This window comes from Ovis canadensis, chromosome 7 (genome assembly GCF_042477335.2).
Source record: "Ovis canadensis isolate MfBH-ARS-UI-01 breed Bighorn chromosome 7, ARS-UI_OviCan_v2, whole genome shotgun sequence".
Classification (NCBI taxonomy): domain Eukaryota; kingdom Metazoa; phylum Chordata; class Mammalia; order Artiodactyla; family Bovidae; genus Ovis; species Ovis canadensis.
In genome coordinates, this window is record NC_091251.1 from 53253425 (window position 1) to 53270097 (window position 16673).

The 16673-nt window shown below is 41.5% G+C and overlaps 1 protein-coding gene and 1 pseudogene across 2 annotated transcripts; one reads left to right on the forward strand and one right to left on the reverse strand.

Moving 5' to 3' along the window:
- The first annotated feature begins 924 nt into the window (after positions 1-924).
- On the forward strand, positions 925-16654 carry KLHDC2 (kelch domain containing 2). Of its 2 annotated transcripts, none has more exons than XM_069596131.1 (13): positions 925-2304; positions 4822-4901; positions 6553-6670; positions 12124-12239; positions 12540-12621; positions 12781-12864; positions 13392-13472; positions 13550-13608; positions 14011-14120; positions 14517-14589; positions 15891-15978; positions 16068-16120; positions 16348-16654. In XM_069596131.1, the coding sequence occupies exons 1-13, from the start codon at positions 2152-2154 to the stop codon at positions 16469-16471; spliced, it is 1221 nt and encodes a 406-aa protein (XP_069452232.1). In that variant the 5' UTR covers positions 925-2151; the 3' UTR covers positions 16472-16654. The 2 variants fall into 2 exon arrangements, with proteins under 2 accessions (XP_069452232.1, XP_069452233.1); XM_069596132.1 differs by having other exon boundaries at positions 6597-6670.
- LOC138444483 (small nucleolar RNA SNORA11) lies at positions 11252-11375 on the reverse strand (annotated as a pseudogene).
- Positions 16655-16673: the final 19 nt, after the last annotated feature.

Genomic DNA, 16673 nt, shown 5'->3' on the forward strand with positions numbered 1-16673 from the left:
CACTAAAGTAGAATAATTTTCTTGGTAGTACATACTGTTTGAAAAAGTAAAATTTTGATTTCAGAACACTTCAAAGGAAAAGAAACAGTTTTAAGAATTCCCATTTTTGGGTGCCTGTTTTTCCATTGTATTAATATTGTGATTCCATTGGACTTTCCAGCTTGATGAAGTTACCATGTGGTTCAGCATGTGGGTACAGCAAGAACATTTTCTAAATCACCCATGTAATGGACTGAATGTTTATATCCCCACAAAATCCATATATTGAAACCCTAATCCCCAGTGTGATGGTTTTTGGATGTAGGGTATTTGGGAGGTAATTAGGTTAAGATGAGGTCATGAGGGTGGGGACAGGTGATGGATTAGTGTAAGAGACCAGAGCTCTCCTATATCCCTTCCCTATGAGAAGGCACCCCACTGCAAGGCAGGAAGAGGACCCTCACTAAGTACCAAGTCCGTCTGTACCTTGATCTTAGACTTCCTAGCTTCTAGAACTGTGAGAAATAAATGTTGTTTAAGCCATCCAGTCTGTGGTATTTTGTTATGGTTGCCTGAGCTAAGACAAACCTGAAGTCCACAGTTTACCTTAGGGTTCATTCTTGGTGGTGTATGTGTTATAGGCTTAGACAAATGTGTAGTAACATGTATCTGCCTTTATAGTAACATAGAAACTAAGCACTGCTCTAAAAATCCTCTGTGTTCTGCCCATTTATTCCTCCCTCCCCACTAAGCCCTGGCAGCCGTAGATACCTTACTGTTTTCATATTTTTGCCTTTCATGTTATACAGTTAGAATTACACAGTATGTACCCTTTTAAGATTGGTTTATTAGTAATATGCATTTGGGCTTCCCTGGTAGCTCAGATGGTAAAGAATCTGCCCGCAATGTGGGAGATCCGCGTTCAATCTGAGTCGGAAGATCCTCTGGAGAAGGAAATGGCAACCCACTCCAGTATTCTTGCCTGAAAAATCCCATGGACAGAGGAGCCTGGCGGGCTACGGTCCATGGAGTTGCAAAGAGTCGACACGACTGAGCAACTCACAATATGCACTTAAGTTTCCTCCATGTTTTCTCATGGCTTGAAAAAAATGGCTCATTTCCCAGTACTGAATAATATTCCATTGTATCAATGTTTTACAAGTGAGGAATCAAATTTAGATCACAATAATTCTTAATTTTCTCTTGATCTAATTGAAAAGTGTCATATAAAATGTAAGCTAAAATAGTGTCTGTGTGAACAAGATTCACTTTCCTTCCTGAAGGCCTGGGAGGTGAAGATTTCTGATACACTTTTTAAGCACAGTTTTCCAAACTGGGTGGAGGATGCACCACTGAATTAAAATTTCTGCTGGACCAAAAGAGCTTATCGAGAAGAGACGTTATGAACCACTCTGCAGGCACATCGGGGTGGCACGCAGTCCCGGAGCTGCCTGGCGCACACAGCGGCGCCTCCGCCCGAAAGCCGCCCAGCAATTGCGGCTGGGGCCACCTGGGACCACGCGTGAGGGTAAAGGTGCCACCACCATCCACTCTCCTGGGAAAGACAGGGCACCGACTCTGGAGACCCTGAAACTTACTACCTGAGCAATTTGCTAGCCCTTTCCGGGCTGTGAACATCCTTCAGTCAAACAAGACCTTCTTTTTTGGAAGTGTCTGGCTAATTCAGCATCTCCTCGTAATGAAGGGAGGCTCAGAGGTGCTTGGAAGTGCCTTTAGCTTCTGGGCCCGGGCCCGGCAGGCGCAGGCGGCGGGAGGACCCGGCGCTGGGGGCGCTCAGCGCCAGCCGCGCTTCCGGATCCCGGCGAGCGGCGTCAGCGGAACGGGCGGCTCCCAGCGCGGCGTAAACAAGGGCCCTCAGCGGCGAGAAGCGAGCTGGAGGCGGGGCTGACGGGCTGCAAGCTGGTATCAGCCCGAGGCGGACCCTCGCCCGCCCTGCTCGCGTCCCTGCGCCCTCGCCGCCCCCAGCCCGCAACCCCTACTCTAGCGGCGAGAGGCCGTCCTCGCAGAGACTGGCCGGGAGGACAAAAGCCCCGGGCGGCGGGGCGCGGCCGTAACGCCGAGCCTTTCGCCGCCGCCGCGCGTCCCTTTTCCTTTGTCTTTTTCTCCTCCGCGGGTGCGGGGATTCCTGGTGAACCGAAGTGCAGCCTCAAGATGGCCGATGGCTACGAGGACCTGCGGGAGGACGAGCTCCCAGGGCCGGCCTACGAAGGCTACGAATCGGCGGAGCTCGCCTGCCCCGCCGAGCGCAGCGGCCACGTAGCCGTCAGTGACGGGCGCCACATGTTCGTCTGGGGCGGTTACAAGGTCAGTGGGCGGCCGGGTCGCGCGGGCGTCGGCCGGCAGTTACCGGGCGGGGGCGGCGGGCCGGGCGGGGGCGGCGGGCCGGGCGGGAGGGCCAGCGTGGCCGCCCCGGGCGCCTTGAGCGCCCCCGCGCCGCGACTCCGCCGGTTGGTTCGTTCTCTTGCGAGTGTGGGAACCTTCCCACGGGTCTCCCCACCCGTCCCAGGGCTCCTGGTCTGTTGTCACGCCCGCCTTCTGCTTACAAAGCCTGCTCCCCGCTCCCTGCCCGCGCTTGCCCAGCGCGCTGTTAGATGTCCGAGCTTTACCTGCCGAGGGCGCGGCGGGCGGTGCGAGACCGCGAAACGTTTTTATTTTAAAGGGTTGGTGTGTAGGAAGTGACGGTGTGTGAGGTCACTCTTTACTTGTTATCGGGCATAGAGCCGGGGTCCGGTGCCCGCTGATGCCGTGGCCCACTTACGGGGAGACGGCCGCGTAGGGAAAATGCTTCGGAATTCCCCAAGAATTGGCTTGCTGAACCTTCCTGCCGGTTCAGGAGTCCCAGCTACACCTGTGCACCTGCCATCCTAGTGTTATTCGAATGTTTCGGGGCTATTTTCCTCTTGGTTTCAGCTGAAAAAGGGTTGAGATTTTTCACATGAAACTCCTATAAAGAAAATTAATGGAAAATTTGTATCAATAACTGAAAAAAAAAGATCAACAGTAACAGCTTTTAACTACAGAATGCAGCCCTTTGACCCTTAGTCATGAACCAGTATGATTAGTTACCAGTTGTAACTAATGTAGTTACATGTAGTTGTGTTTCTTTTCCTGTGTCTGGAAATCCTGCCCAAGTGCCTCCTATTTAAACCTTCTCACTAGTTATCTTGCCCTTTTGCTTTTAGAGCTTCTTAATAACACTCCACATTCTAGAATCGTCTTATTTCATTTGCTGGAGTGGTTCGGATCTGTTCTTACCAAAAATATTTTTAGTCCCTTAAAAAAAAAAAATGATCTGCCCATGCTCCAATTTGCTAGAAATGTAGTCCTGTACACCAGTGCCTTCCATGACTTGGAAGCACTAGGTGATTCTGGTAACAGATTTTAGCTTATGCTACAGTTGATGTGACCATTTTTTGAGATGACTCTGAAAAAGATAGCTGGGAAAAATCGGTCTTGATTACTTCCTTTGGTTCCTTTCTCCTAATCCTAATTAATCTGAAATGTTTTCCCCAGCCTCCAATGAGTAAGTGTTCAGAAGAGGGTGTTTGGTAGGAGCAAGGTGGCTGGTACCCAGTGACTTTTATTAAAATGTAAATAATTGCCTTGGAGAAAAGTAAAACTGTTAAATCTTCAGTAGGAAGAGGGAAGGTGAGGGGAGAGGGGAGAAGGGTTGTGCGGGTGTAAGATTCTGAAGGTGAGTTGTGGAGGGCCTGGATGTCCAGTGCTGAGGCGGGGTGGAGAAGCGTGACTAGTGAAGTAAGTTTGTAGTTCTCAAACAGGCCTTGGTCCACATTCTGGCTACAGCCCTAAGAGTACCACACACCGGAAGCCCTTGGGAGATTGTTTTGATTTCAATAAACCTTAGCTTTGTACACAGAAGTCATTTTTCCTCCTCCTGCCAGACTGATGTACTCTGGGTCAACCTGCTATCTTGCTGCCAGCCTTTTTGTTTCATAAGTGGTAGAGTGGAAAGAGAAATGTCTGCATGCCCAGATGTTCTGTTCTGTGTGTTTTTCAAGCTTATGACTCTGACACCCATTCTTAGTGAACTGCAACTGTTTACTGTATGTCAACATTGTTCAGAAAGTGGCCAGGGTGGTTCAAAGTCTGGAGAGGTCAGGCAAAGTGGTTGAAGTTGCAAATTCAGGGAAAGGAGGCTGGAATCCTGGTTCCACCATTCCTTGCTGAATAGCCTTGGGCAACTTCTATGAGAAACCTATACCAGCTATTTCTTACGGTTGTTGTAAGGATTAAATATAGCACTCCATGGATAGCACTTTACTAGTTCTGGCATATAGTAAGCTCTATCTGAAGGGAAATGGAGCAGAACAAAGAACTTAAGAGTTTGTACAATGACTTAATATTTGCAGTTCTGCCCTCTGTGCTTCTTGGTAGAGAATGAATGGCTAAAAGGGAAGAACGTCTGACCTGTTAGTGTGGATCAGGTGCTTTCAAGGTAGAACTTTCTTTAGCCTGCCAGCATGACACACATAATCTCCCATGAGGTCATGTAACTCAGATTTGGTGCATGGAGTGTTCAGGATACAGTGGCCTTAGAGATTACCTGGAGATCTCTTAACTTCATGCATCGTTGCAACTGCCGTATGGATAATTTGAATTGAGGCTTGTCTATATTAAGCATTACTTTGAGTATGAGGCATGGGGTAGAGAGAACTGTACATGTGATAGAATTGTTAAAACCTGTTTAATTTCTTGTAACTCTCAGTATCTCAAATGAGATAGATGTGAAAAAATATACAATAGTGCCTCTTTAGAATACAAGTTATTTTTTGTATTTGCAACTTTTTGTTGTTGTTTTAGAGTAATCAAGTCAGAGGATTATATGACTTTTATCTGCCTAGAGAAGAACTCTGGATCTACAACATGGAGACTGGAAGATGGTAACTGTGGATATTAAGAGGGGGACTAGAACATCTAAATAAGGTTGCAAACAAAAACACACTCTGTAAAACCCGTACTACTGAATAAAAACACTTTAACTAAAGATGCTAACCTAGCTGTATATTTTGAAAACCATGTTCTACTAGTTTAGCTTAGCTGCTAAGCTTAAATACTTTTGTATTTCTTCAGGAGTTACTAGATGCTTTTATGGCCTTTGAAGAAATTTCTATTCAGAACTGTGTCAAGTATTATAGCAATATTAAAGAGGCAGAGGCTTCAGATCCTGGAATGGAAATACAATAAAAGTTCCATATATACATTCAGTATGTTATATCTTGTTACGTATTTTGAATGAGAGAAGAATTTGTAGACTATATTTGCTAGAAATAAAGGTAGTATTCTATTTTAATGAGCTCTAATAGTAAAATTTCTATGCAGATTTCTTTGAGGTAGCATGTTTTGCCTTAAAAAAAAAAAAATTAAATTTGCCATCCATGCAAACGGGTTATTCTGAAAGGACTTTTTGCCAGTTTCATACCAGTAATACTCGAGTACGTTCTTAGCAGAATTAATGAATTCTCAAAATGCTGGGTTGGCTGTGTTGGAGGATTTAGAAAGTAGTTTTCCCCATGGTTTGCTTTTTGAAAACTTAGTCTGTTATATATTTTAGCAGATTTGAGATCTCAGAAATAGGAGTATACTAGTTCCACTTGATTTAAGAGTTCAACTAAAAATAAACCAGGATTATTTTTGCATATAGCTAGTGTTAATCTAGCTGTTCAACGCTCTTTCTAGAGAACTGGACATTTATAATTGTATTCCTTTAATGGGGAAACTTAAAAAAAAAAAATTCAATCCCATAAAGAATTTTTACAAAATGTCTATCAAAACTTAAAAATTGGAAATTCCCTAGTGGTCCAGTGGTTAAGACTCCACGCTTCCACTGCAGGGGGCACAGGTTCAGTTCCAGGTCAAGGAACTAAGTTCCTGCATGTCCCCCAGCACAGCCAGAAACAAACAAACAAACATAAAGCTTAACATAGATGAAGCGATATTAGGAGCAGAAGCCCTTGAATGTCATATTTATATTCTGAATCTTAGAATTAACTTTTTGATTCAGATTCACTTTTAGACTTAGAGTTAAAACAAGTAAAGAGCACTCAGAGGAATGGCTGGCCTATAGTAGACACTACCTGAGTGTCTATAGTATTACATAAGGTCGGAATCAGACTAATTTGAATGGCTAAAGGTGACTGAACCAAAAAACACTTACTAATCTGTCAGGACTGAGATATTGAAGTTTTCTTCCTTTGGGTTCTTGGCCCACTCAAAAAAACAAAACCATCATTTATGGTCAAGTAACTAGAAAAAGCAAACAATTCAGTTAGAGATATAAATGTTGAGATAGTTTGCTCCTAGAGTGATACATGACACGTGGGCTTTCAGAGCCTCCCATGCTGGCACAGCCTGTGGAGTGGGCGAAAGGGACAAGTTAATTCTTCTAATTAATTTCAGAGCTAGAAGAGACCTCAGCAGAGCTACTCACACCTTAGTTTTTCCTTTTATTGTGGGGATAGAATTAGAAGAATGGATACACTGTTGCATTTCTTCTTGGGGAAATTTATTTACATTCAGTTTTTTCCCTCTCAGGAAAAAAATTAACACTGAGGGTGATGTTCCTCCTTCTATGTCAGGAAGCTGTGCCGTGTGTGTGGACAGGGTGCTGTACTTGTTTGGAGGACACCATTCAAGAGGCAATACAAATAAGGTTAGTGTGTGTAAGGATGGTTTCAGGTAACTTTGTTCTTTTTCAGACCACTTATTTCTAAGGTTAGCCCAGTTTATTCCTGCTCAAGTTCAAAAACGTGTACTTGATTGTGGTATGTTCTTTGCAGCTACTTATTATCTTATTAATAAAATGCTGTAGTATTAGATGAACATTAGTAAACTAAAAACAAGATGCAGTTTGGGGGGCGGGGCAGGGTATTGGTGGCTCAGATGGTAAAGAATCTGCCTGCAATGCACGAGACCTGGGTTCAATCCCTGGGTTGGGAAGATTCCCCTGGAGAAAGGAATGGCTATTCACTGCAATATTCTTGCCTGGAGAATTCCATTGACAGGAGCCTGGCGGGCTACCGTCCATGGAATTACAGTGAGTTGCACACAATTGAGCAACTAACATACACAGTAAAATTTAACAGGCCACAACTCAAAAAGCTGTAAGGAGAAATTAACACTGACAAAATTTCATATACTAACATTCCTATAACACGCTACCATAAGATACTATTGTTCAGACTTTGTCTATATTTTGCCCAAATAGGGAAAAGGCATGTTTTTCTCAGGCCTGTACGAGACAGATGCAGTCAGAAAGGTGCATGAATATACGTTCAGTTCATTTGCAGTCATGTCCAACTCTTGGAGACCCTGTGGACTGCAGCACGCCAGCCCTCCCTGTCCGTCACCAACTCCCAAAGTTTACCCAAACTCATGTCCATTGTGTCGGTGATGCCATCCAGCCATCTCATCCTCTGTCGACCCCTTCTCCTCCTGCCTTCAATCTTTCCCAGCATCAGGGTCTTTTCCAGTGAGTTGGTTCTTCGCATCAGGTGGCCAAAGGATTAAGAGTTTTAGCTTCAGCATTGGTCCTTCCAATGAATATTCAGGACTGGTCTCCTTTAGGATGGACTGGTTGGATCTTGCAGTCCAAGGGACTCTCAAGAGTCTTCTCCAACACCACAGTTCAAAAGCATCAAGTCTTTGGAGCTCAGCTTTCTTTATAGTCCAACTCTCACAACCATACATAACCACTGGAAAAACTACTAGCTTTGACTAGACGGACCTTTGTTGGCAAAGTAATGTCTGCTTTTGAATATGCTGTCTAGGTTGGTCATAACTTTCCTTCCAAGGAGTAAGCGTCTTTTAATTTCATGGCTGCAATCACCATCTGCAGTGATTTTGGAGCCCAAAAAGATAAAGTCAGCCACTGTTTCCCCATCTATTTCCCGTGAAGTGGTGCGACCAGATGCCATGATCTTAGTTTTCTGAATGCTGAGTTTTAAGCTAACTTTTTCACTCTCCTCTTTCACTTTCATCAAGAGGCTCCTTAGTTCTATTTCGCTTTCTTCCATAAGGGTGGTGTCATCTTCATATCTGAGGTTATTGATATTTCTCCCAGCAATCTTCATTCTAGCTTGTGCTTCATCCAGCCCAGCGTTTCTCATGAAGTACTCTGCATGCATATAAGTTAAATATGGGGTGGCAATATACAGGCTTGATGCACTCCTTTCCTGATGTGGAACCAGTCTGTTGTTCCATGTCCAGTTCTAACTTGCTTCCTGACCTGCATACAAATTTCTCAAGAGGCAGGTCAGGTGGTCTGGTATTCCCGTCTCTTTCATAATTTTCCACAGTTGTGATCCACACAGTCAAAGGCTTTGGCATAGTCAATAATACAAAAGTAGATGTTTTTCTGGAACTTATTGTTTTTTCGATAATCTAGCAGATGTTGACAGTTTGATCTCTGGTTCCTCTGCCTTTTCTAAATCCACCTTGAACATCTGGAAGTTCATGGTTCACATACTGTTGAAGCCTGGCTTGGAGAATTTTGAGCATTACTTTTCTAGCGTGTGAGATGAGTACAGTTGTGTAGTAGTTTGAGCATTCTTTGGGATTGGAATCAAAACTGACCTTTTCCAGTCCTGTGGCCACTGCTGAGTTTTCCAAATGTGCTGGCATACTGAGTGCAGCACTTTCACAGCATCATCTTTTAGGATTTGAAATAGCTCAACTGGAATTCCATCACCTCCACTAGCCTGGTTCAAAGTGATGCTTCCTAAGGCCCACCTGACTTCACATTCCAGGATGTCTGGTTCTAGGTGAGTGATCACACCATCGTGATTATCTGGGTCATGAAGATCCTTCTTGTACAGTTCTTCTGTGTATTCTTGCCACCTCTTCTTAATATCTTCTGCTTCTGTTAGGTCCATGCTTCCCCAGTGGCTCAGAGGTTAAAGCGTCTGGCTGCAATGCAGGAGATCTGGGTTTGATCTCTGGGTCGGGAAGATCTCCTGGAGAAGGAAATAGCAACCCACTCCGGTATTCTTGCCTGGAGAATCCCATGAACAGAGGAGCCTGGTAGGCTGCAGTCCACGGGGTCGCAAGGAGTCGGGCACGACTGAGCGACTTCACTTTCACTCTGTTAATTCACACATACCATTTCTGTCCTTTATCGAGCCCATCTTTGCATGAAATGTTCCTTTGGTATCTCTAATTTTCTTGAAGAGATCTCTAGTCTTTCCCATTCTACTGTTTTCCTGTTTCTTTGCACTGATCTCACTGAGGAAGGCTTTTTTGTCTCTCCTTGCTAATCTTTGGAACTCTGCATTCAAATGGATGTATCTTTCCTTTTCTCCTTTGCCTTCGCTTCTCTTCTTTTTACAGCTATTTGTAAGGCCTCCTTAGACAATCAGTTTGCCTTTTTGCATTTCTTTTTCTTGGGGATTGTCTTGATCACTGACTCCTGTACAGTGTCATGAACCTCCATCCATAGTTCTTCAGGCACTCTATCAGATCTAATCCCTTGAATATATTTGTCACTTCCACTGTATAATCGTAAAGGATTTGATTTTGGTCATACCTGAACGGTCTTGTGGTTTTCCCTACTTTCTTCAATTTAAGTCTGAATTTGGCAATAAGGAGTTCATAATCTGAGCTACAGTCTTGTTTTTGCTGACTGTACAGAGCTTCTCCATCTTTGGTTGCAAAGGATATAATCAATCTGATTTCGGTGTTGACCATCTGGTGATGTCCATGTGTAGTCATCCGTTGTATTGTTGGAAGAGGGTATTTGCTATTACCAGTGATGGCACCTCACTCCAGTACTCTTGCCTGGAAAATCCCAGGGACGGGGGAGCCTGGTGGGCTGCCGTCTATGGGATCGCACAGAGTCAGACATGACTGAAGCGACTTAGCAGTGCGTTCTCTTGGCAAAACTGTTAGCCTTTGCCTTGCTTCATTCTGTACTCCAAGGCCAAATTTGCCTGTTACCCCAGGTGTTTCTTGACTTTCATGCCACTGTGTTTGGTAGGACAGGAATAGAAAACAAAAAGTGTTAACCCAAGAGGTGATGCGTGAGTGGAATCACATAGTACAGTTGGAAGGAGTATTATGCAAGATATATAGGTACCAAGATGCAGAGTTACACGCAGATATGTCTGGTTTATGGAAATGCCAAGTGATTTGGTATAGAGCATGTGGGCTGAACTGGTTTCAGATTTCAAACTGCTCCTAGGAACTCTAGGGATTTTGGGGGTGATGCTTTGGGACACCTGTGAGAGAAGTATATGGGGTTAGGCAGGCTCCACACTACCCTTTTCCTCCTTCCTTTTAACAACTGTCAGTCAGTTCAGTCGCTCAGTCGTGTCCGACACTTTGCGACCCCATGAATCACAGCACGCCAGGCCTCCCTGTCCATCACCAACTCCCGGGGTTCACTCAAACTCACGTCCGTCGAGTAGGTGATGCCATCCAGCCATCTCATCCTCTGTCATCCCCTTCTCCTCCTGCCCCCAATCCCTCCCAGCATCAGAGTCTTTTCCAATGAGTTAGCTCTTCGCATGAGGTGGCCAAAGTACTGGAGTTTCAGCTTTAGCATCGTTCCTTCCAAAGAAATCCCAGGGTTGATCTCCTTCAGAATGGACTGCTTGGATCTCCTTGCAGTCCAAGGGACTCTCAAGAGTCTTCTCCAACACCACAGTTCAAAAACATCAATTCTTCGGTGCTCAGCTTTCTTCACAGTCCAACTCTCACATCCATACATGACCACTGGAAAAACCATAGCCTTGACTAGACGGACCTTTGTTGGCAAAGTAATGTCTGTGCTTTTCAATATGCTATCTAGGTTGGTCATAACTTAGCTCCACTTATTTATTTATTCACAGTACACCCTAAGCTAAATCACAGTTCACTTTAATTAAGTGAATAATGTTGCATGCTCTTCGGGTTGCATACTTCATATATCCATTATTATAATGTCACACAAAGTCTTTCACTGATCATAAAAACTTCTGTACTTCGTGTATACATCTCCTCTCTCCCCCTAAACTCCTATCAATCTTTTTACTGTCTCCATAGTTTTGCCTTTTCCAGATGGCATGTAGTTGGAATCTATTTTTCTTTTCTTTGCCATCCAAAGAAAAGCCTTTATAACACCACTCATGGCTCACCCATGCATGGACCTGACATGCTCTAAGTGGCAAACTTCCCCACTAAATGCTGTAGCTTTTCTTTCCATGTTGAGCCCTGTCACACTGGTCCTGCCCAGCAGCACGTGGAGGTGTAGAGGAGCCTGTGTTTTCTATTTCTTCATAGGAAGGCCACAAGTTTTGCCCGTTGTCACAGTGAACTCAGATTTCTGTTGGGTATGTTGTAAACAGAGAAGCCATTTCTTCAGGTTCTTATTTTTATATTTAGGCGTTTGCTTAAGATTTTGTTGGAAGAAAGGGTTTTGTGCCTAAAAGGTTTTGTAAGGCACTGCTGTAGGCTGTTGTTGAGCCATGTATTTTTCAGGGTCAAGGGGGAGAAAACGAACTTTGACACAACATGAGGAAACTTGGGGAAAAGACTAGTAATGACTTTAGTAAAGGGGAATCAGAGAAATGGTTAAATCAGTACAGTTGAGAAAAAGACAAAAAGAAGTTAACTTATTGACTATTTAAATGTAAGTACCTGGATGCGAACCCTCTGAAAGACAAATGAATATTTAATCTTTCAAGATTTGTCCTTAGCTCCTAGAGTTAAGTGGGCACTTAAGACATGTTTGTTAAATTGAATTTGAAGATGAATTGCTAAGTTTGATTTTTTTTTTTTGTAATACCATCCCACAATACATAAATTAGATCAGTACAATTTAAAGTGCCTATCTCAGGCAAAGAATGTAGTAAATTAACACTTTCTAGTCCTTCAGCCAAAAAGTGGTATGGGGAAAAAAAATAGGCTGAACACAAACAAGGTGCACAGTGACTTAGGTAATTTACATTCTGGCAGAAATTTCTTCCCTAGACTCAGACTAGGTAGCATTTTGCAGACTGGCAGCCAGTTTGCAATTATACTTTCAGTAGTACTGAATTAGACGACATTCTTATTAGCATAAATGCAATAACATTAAATGCCAAGGTTGAATTTCCTTCATGTAACAAAATCTAACATTGCTTCTGGCAGTTCTACATGCTGGATTCAAGGTCTACAGACCGAGTATTACACTGGGAAAGAATTGACTGCCAAGGAGTTCCTCCATCATCAAAGGACAAACTCGGTGTCTGGGTATATAAAAACAAGTGAGTGACCAGCACTATAGGTTTGGGTTTTTATGTGGAAAGTACTTTGCCGTTCACGTATCCTTTGCTAATAACCATTGTAATCATGTACCATGCCTCTGAAGGCCCATGAAGATTAAGTAAATTAACGGCAAAGCACCTAAGACAACATTGTTAGCCATATTAGCCATTATTATTTGAGTAAGTATTTTTATATACTCAAGTGTGCCTTCTCAGCTCATGGAATATTACAAAACAAAAAAAATCTATTGTATCCTGTGCATGTTTGAATTTTTAATGTCTTGGTTTTTTATCAAACAGGTTAATATTTTTTGGAGGGTATGGATATTTACCTGAAGACAAAGTATTGGGAACTTTTGAATTTGATGAAACATCTTTCTGGGTAAATGAAGTTTCATATTCGCATATGTGACCTACTTAGTCTGTTGAAATAATATACTTCGTTTGCTATTAACTTTGTTCATTTTGCCCTGTTAATAAACCAAAGGTTGTTTTACAAACATTATTTGTAAAAACTAACTCAGATTCTTATTTTCTGTAGAATTCAAGTCATCCAAGAGGATGGAATGATCATGTACATATTTTAGACACTGAAACATTTATCTGGAGCCAGCCTATAACTACTGTGAGTTACTGAAGAATAATGAGTTAATTATTAAAGCAAGAGCAGTTGCCAACTACGCTTCAACGAGAAGGGCAGTTGGCAAGTGGTATAAAATTGACAGTTCATTATTCTCCAAGAAGTCTAAAACTAAAAAGTTAATGAATGTATAGACTAGCCCAGTATCTATCATCTAATAGCTGTTAAAAGTGGTATAGTTTGTAATTAAATAAATGACCTAGTGCTGGATTGGGATTTAAATTACTCAAATGTTAGATGTCTTCTTCCTCTGACACAGTGTCATATAATGTGCTAGCTTTTATTTTAAAAGAAAAGCAAGTAAGCATTCTGTTAACTAGCCCATTCAGTAATGTTTCTCAAAAGCTCCCAGTTTTGGTAGTCAGCCTTCAGTACTGCTGTTTACTACAAGTTTGCACTTCAGCTTAAAGAGCTCAAGTATTCTGCACATTCTATCCCACTTCCAGAAAAGACTTTTCTGGTATTTATAAAACCTTCACTTATTCATCAAATTGTTTTTATGACTTAACTAGGGTAAACCACCTTCACCTCGTGCTGCCCATGCCTGTGCAGCTGTTGGAAACAAAGGCTTTGTGTTTGGAGGCAGATACCGAGTGAGTATATAAAATAGTTTCAAAGATGTGCTTTTCAGTTACTCAGAATGATAACTAGTTAATTTATCCTTTTTTAGGATGCTAGAATGAATGACCTTCACTATCTTAATCTGGATACATGGGAGTGGAATGAACTGTAGGTATCCTTTAGATAATTATTTAGGAAAGTTTTTCCAAAAAATTCCAATGGATTTCCCCCTTACTCTCTATTATTAGTACATAATGTACCTGGCTTTCTTTTTCTGTAACAATTAATTTTAAGTAAACATGATCACCTTAAAGAATCTTTAAATTTTCAGTTCCCATAACTGTATGTCTAGCACATAACATGTGCTCAGTGTTTGTTGAAAAGATCCAAAGTTGACCTTCCTTCCAAGGAAATAGTTCATTGAAGAGCATGTAGTTAATATCAAGAAGCCTTTTTTAAAGTCTCTTCAAAATTCCATATAAAATTTTAAAGAAAACTTTAGTATTTCTCTGCTTTAAATACAGTAGTGGCTTTTACATGCAGATATTGTAACTTAGCTATCATTTTCAGAATTCCACAAGGCATATGCCCAGTTGGCCGATCTTGGCACTCACTCACACCAGTTTCTTCAGATCATCTCTTTCTCTTTGGAGGATTTACCACTGATAAACAGCCACTAAGTAAGTCCTTTTAAAAGTTATTATATGTCATTCATAAGTAATATATAAATAGCTGGAAAAAATCAGTATTTTAGGTGTATCAGAGGGCTATAGGGATGGTTAGAAGGTTTGGTATTAATTTTGATCCTATAATATACATACAGTTGTTTTCATATGACACATCTATCTGTCCAGTAAAAAAAAAAAGGAAAAATTACCTAGAGCTCTCTGCCCTGCTAAATGGCTGTAACATGAAAAGGGCTTAAATGCCTAACTGCAGGGGGAAAAAGGAAATATACTTTCTGTATCTACTCAAAATCTGATTTATTACTGTTTTTACTAAAGCTGCACTCTTGAAATATCAGTGTCACATTGACAGAACAACATACTTCATGCTTTTTTCTTTGCTTTAATCAGGTGATGCCTGGACATACTGCATCAGTAAAAATGAATGGATACAGTTTAATCATCCCCATACTGAAAAACCAAGGTATAAACTATTTAAAAGGTAGTTCTTATGTTGAGTGAGGTCCTTGGAGATGTATAAGACTGGTAATGAATGAGAAAATTCAGTTGGCTGCATTCACTTCCTCATAAAAACCCTAGCATTCACTAAGGTTTAATTTGAAAGAAAACCAATGTTCTTAGTATTAGTGCTTTCGTTTTCATCATCTATGCATGAAAAACAGGGCTAGATTTTGCTTTTTGCTTCATTAGAATACTGACATCATTAAAATTTATACTAAAGCTCTTTACCAGAGTAGAACTGTTTCTAGATTTGTTATTTGAAAAAGCAAATTCTAGTTCTCTTCTAGAAGAGAATTCAAAACCCTGAAGAATGTTTGAGGGTGAGGAAATGAAAAACTTTCAATCAAATTTACAGTTATGCTGTATAACAAATATTAGGAAGTTGAATCATCCAAAAAGAGCCTGTTAGAACACTGCTACTTTTCTTATCTCAGAATTGTTACAGACTGCTAAAAGGAAATGATGTAGTCAGAATTGTTATTCAAAGCACATTTGTATACTGTTAGCTTGCATCTTGGAGAAGGCAATGGCAACCCACTCCAGTACTCTTGCCTGGAAAATGCCATGGACAGAGGAGCCTGGTAGGCTGCAGTCCATGGGGTCGCTAAGAGTCGGACACACTGAGCGACTTCACTTTCACTTTTCACTTTCATGCATTGAAGAAGGAAATGGCAAGCCACTCCAGTATTCTTGCCTGGAGAATCCCAGGGACCGGGGAGCCTGTTGGGCTGCTGTCTGTGAGGTCGCAGAGTCAGACACAACTGAAGCCACTTGGCGGCAGCAGCAGCTTGCATTTTTATCCATGCCTCTAACCTAAGTAGTACAGTCATGCCACTAAGATGCCTTTTGGCACAAATACTCTTTCCAGAGAGTCAGGCCTGAAGATGCTGTTTACTCAGGCAGAGTAAAACATTCCTCAGATGTTTTGTGTAAGGACAACTGACCCTGCCTATGAAAAGGAGAGCGCTTATACCATTCATCTCCCAAAAACTTTTATTGCTCATAAAAACCTAGAGAACAGATTGTTCAGTTCAGACTCCTCATTGCATAAATTAGGAATGGACCAGAGAAGAATGATATCCAAATAAAAGACATTGATTTTTCTAGCGTTTTGTACTTTTCCTTGAGATAACTGTGTCTCAACTTTATGTTTTGGTCTGTGCTAAAGACCTTTAGTCTTTATTTCATCATCTCTATTCTCTAGTATAAATTATCAATTTGGTGTTTGGGGTGACTTCAAACAAGTTCTTGTTTTAAATGTAGATTATGGCATACAGCTTGTGCCAGCGATGAAGGAGAAGTAATTGTGTTTGGAGGGTGTGCCAATAACCTTCTTGTCCATCACAGAGCTGTAAGTACACCACCCTTTATTAAAGGACACTTCATATTATTGCTGAAACTTTGTGAAGTACTTTTAATGTATCCTTGTCTATTTTTCAGGCACACAGTAATGAAATACTTATATTTTCAGTTCAACCAAAATCTCTTGTAAGGTAAGTAACTTTTTTACTTGGTACTTATTTAAAATTGCTTCTTAAACACTTTAGTGTTTTTGAAAAAATAGGTTTATGGATAATTTAAGGGCAATAATAAACTTTCATTGATAAAACTATTCAGTTCCTATGAAAATCTTTAAAGTGCTTTTTCATTTTTGGTAGTTTTTCAAGTGAATATACTTCTAAACAGTAAAGTGAAATTATTTTTCTTTGTCCATTTTCAGGCTAAGTTTAGAAGCTGTCATCTGCTTTAAAGAAATGTTAGCCAACTCATGGAACTGCCTTCCAAAACACTTACTTCACAGTGTTAATCAGAGGTTTGGTAGTAACAACACTTCTGGATCTTAAGGCTTCATAGACAATGCCTCTGATCACTTGCATGGACAGCAATTCTGTAAACATCAGAGTGAAATCATTTGTATAATTATATACACTGTTGTAGTTTGCAGCTTTTTAGTTTTAATGTGCATGTGAATGGCCTAGAGAACCTATTTTTGTGTCTAAAGTTTACAATAAATGTATTTAACAGCAGAAGTTAATACTTGGGCTT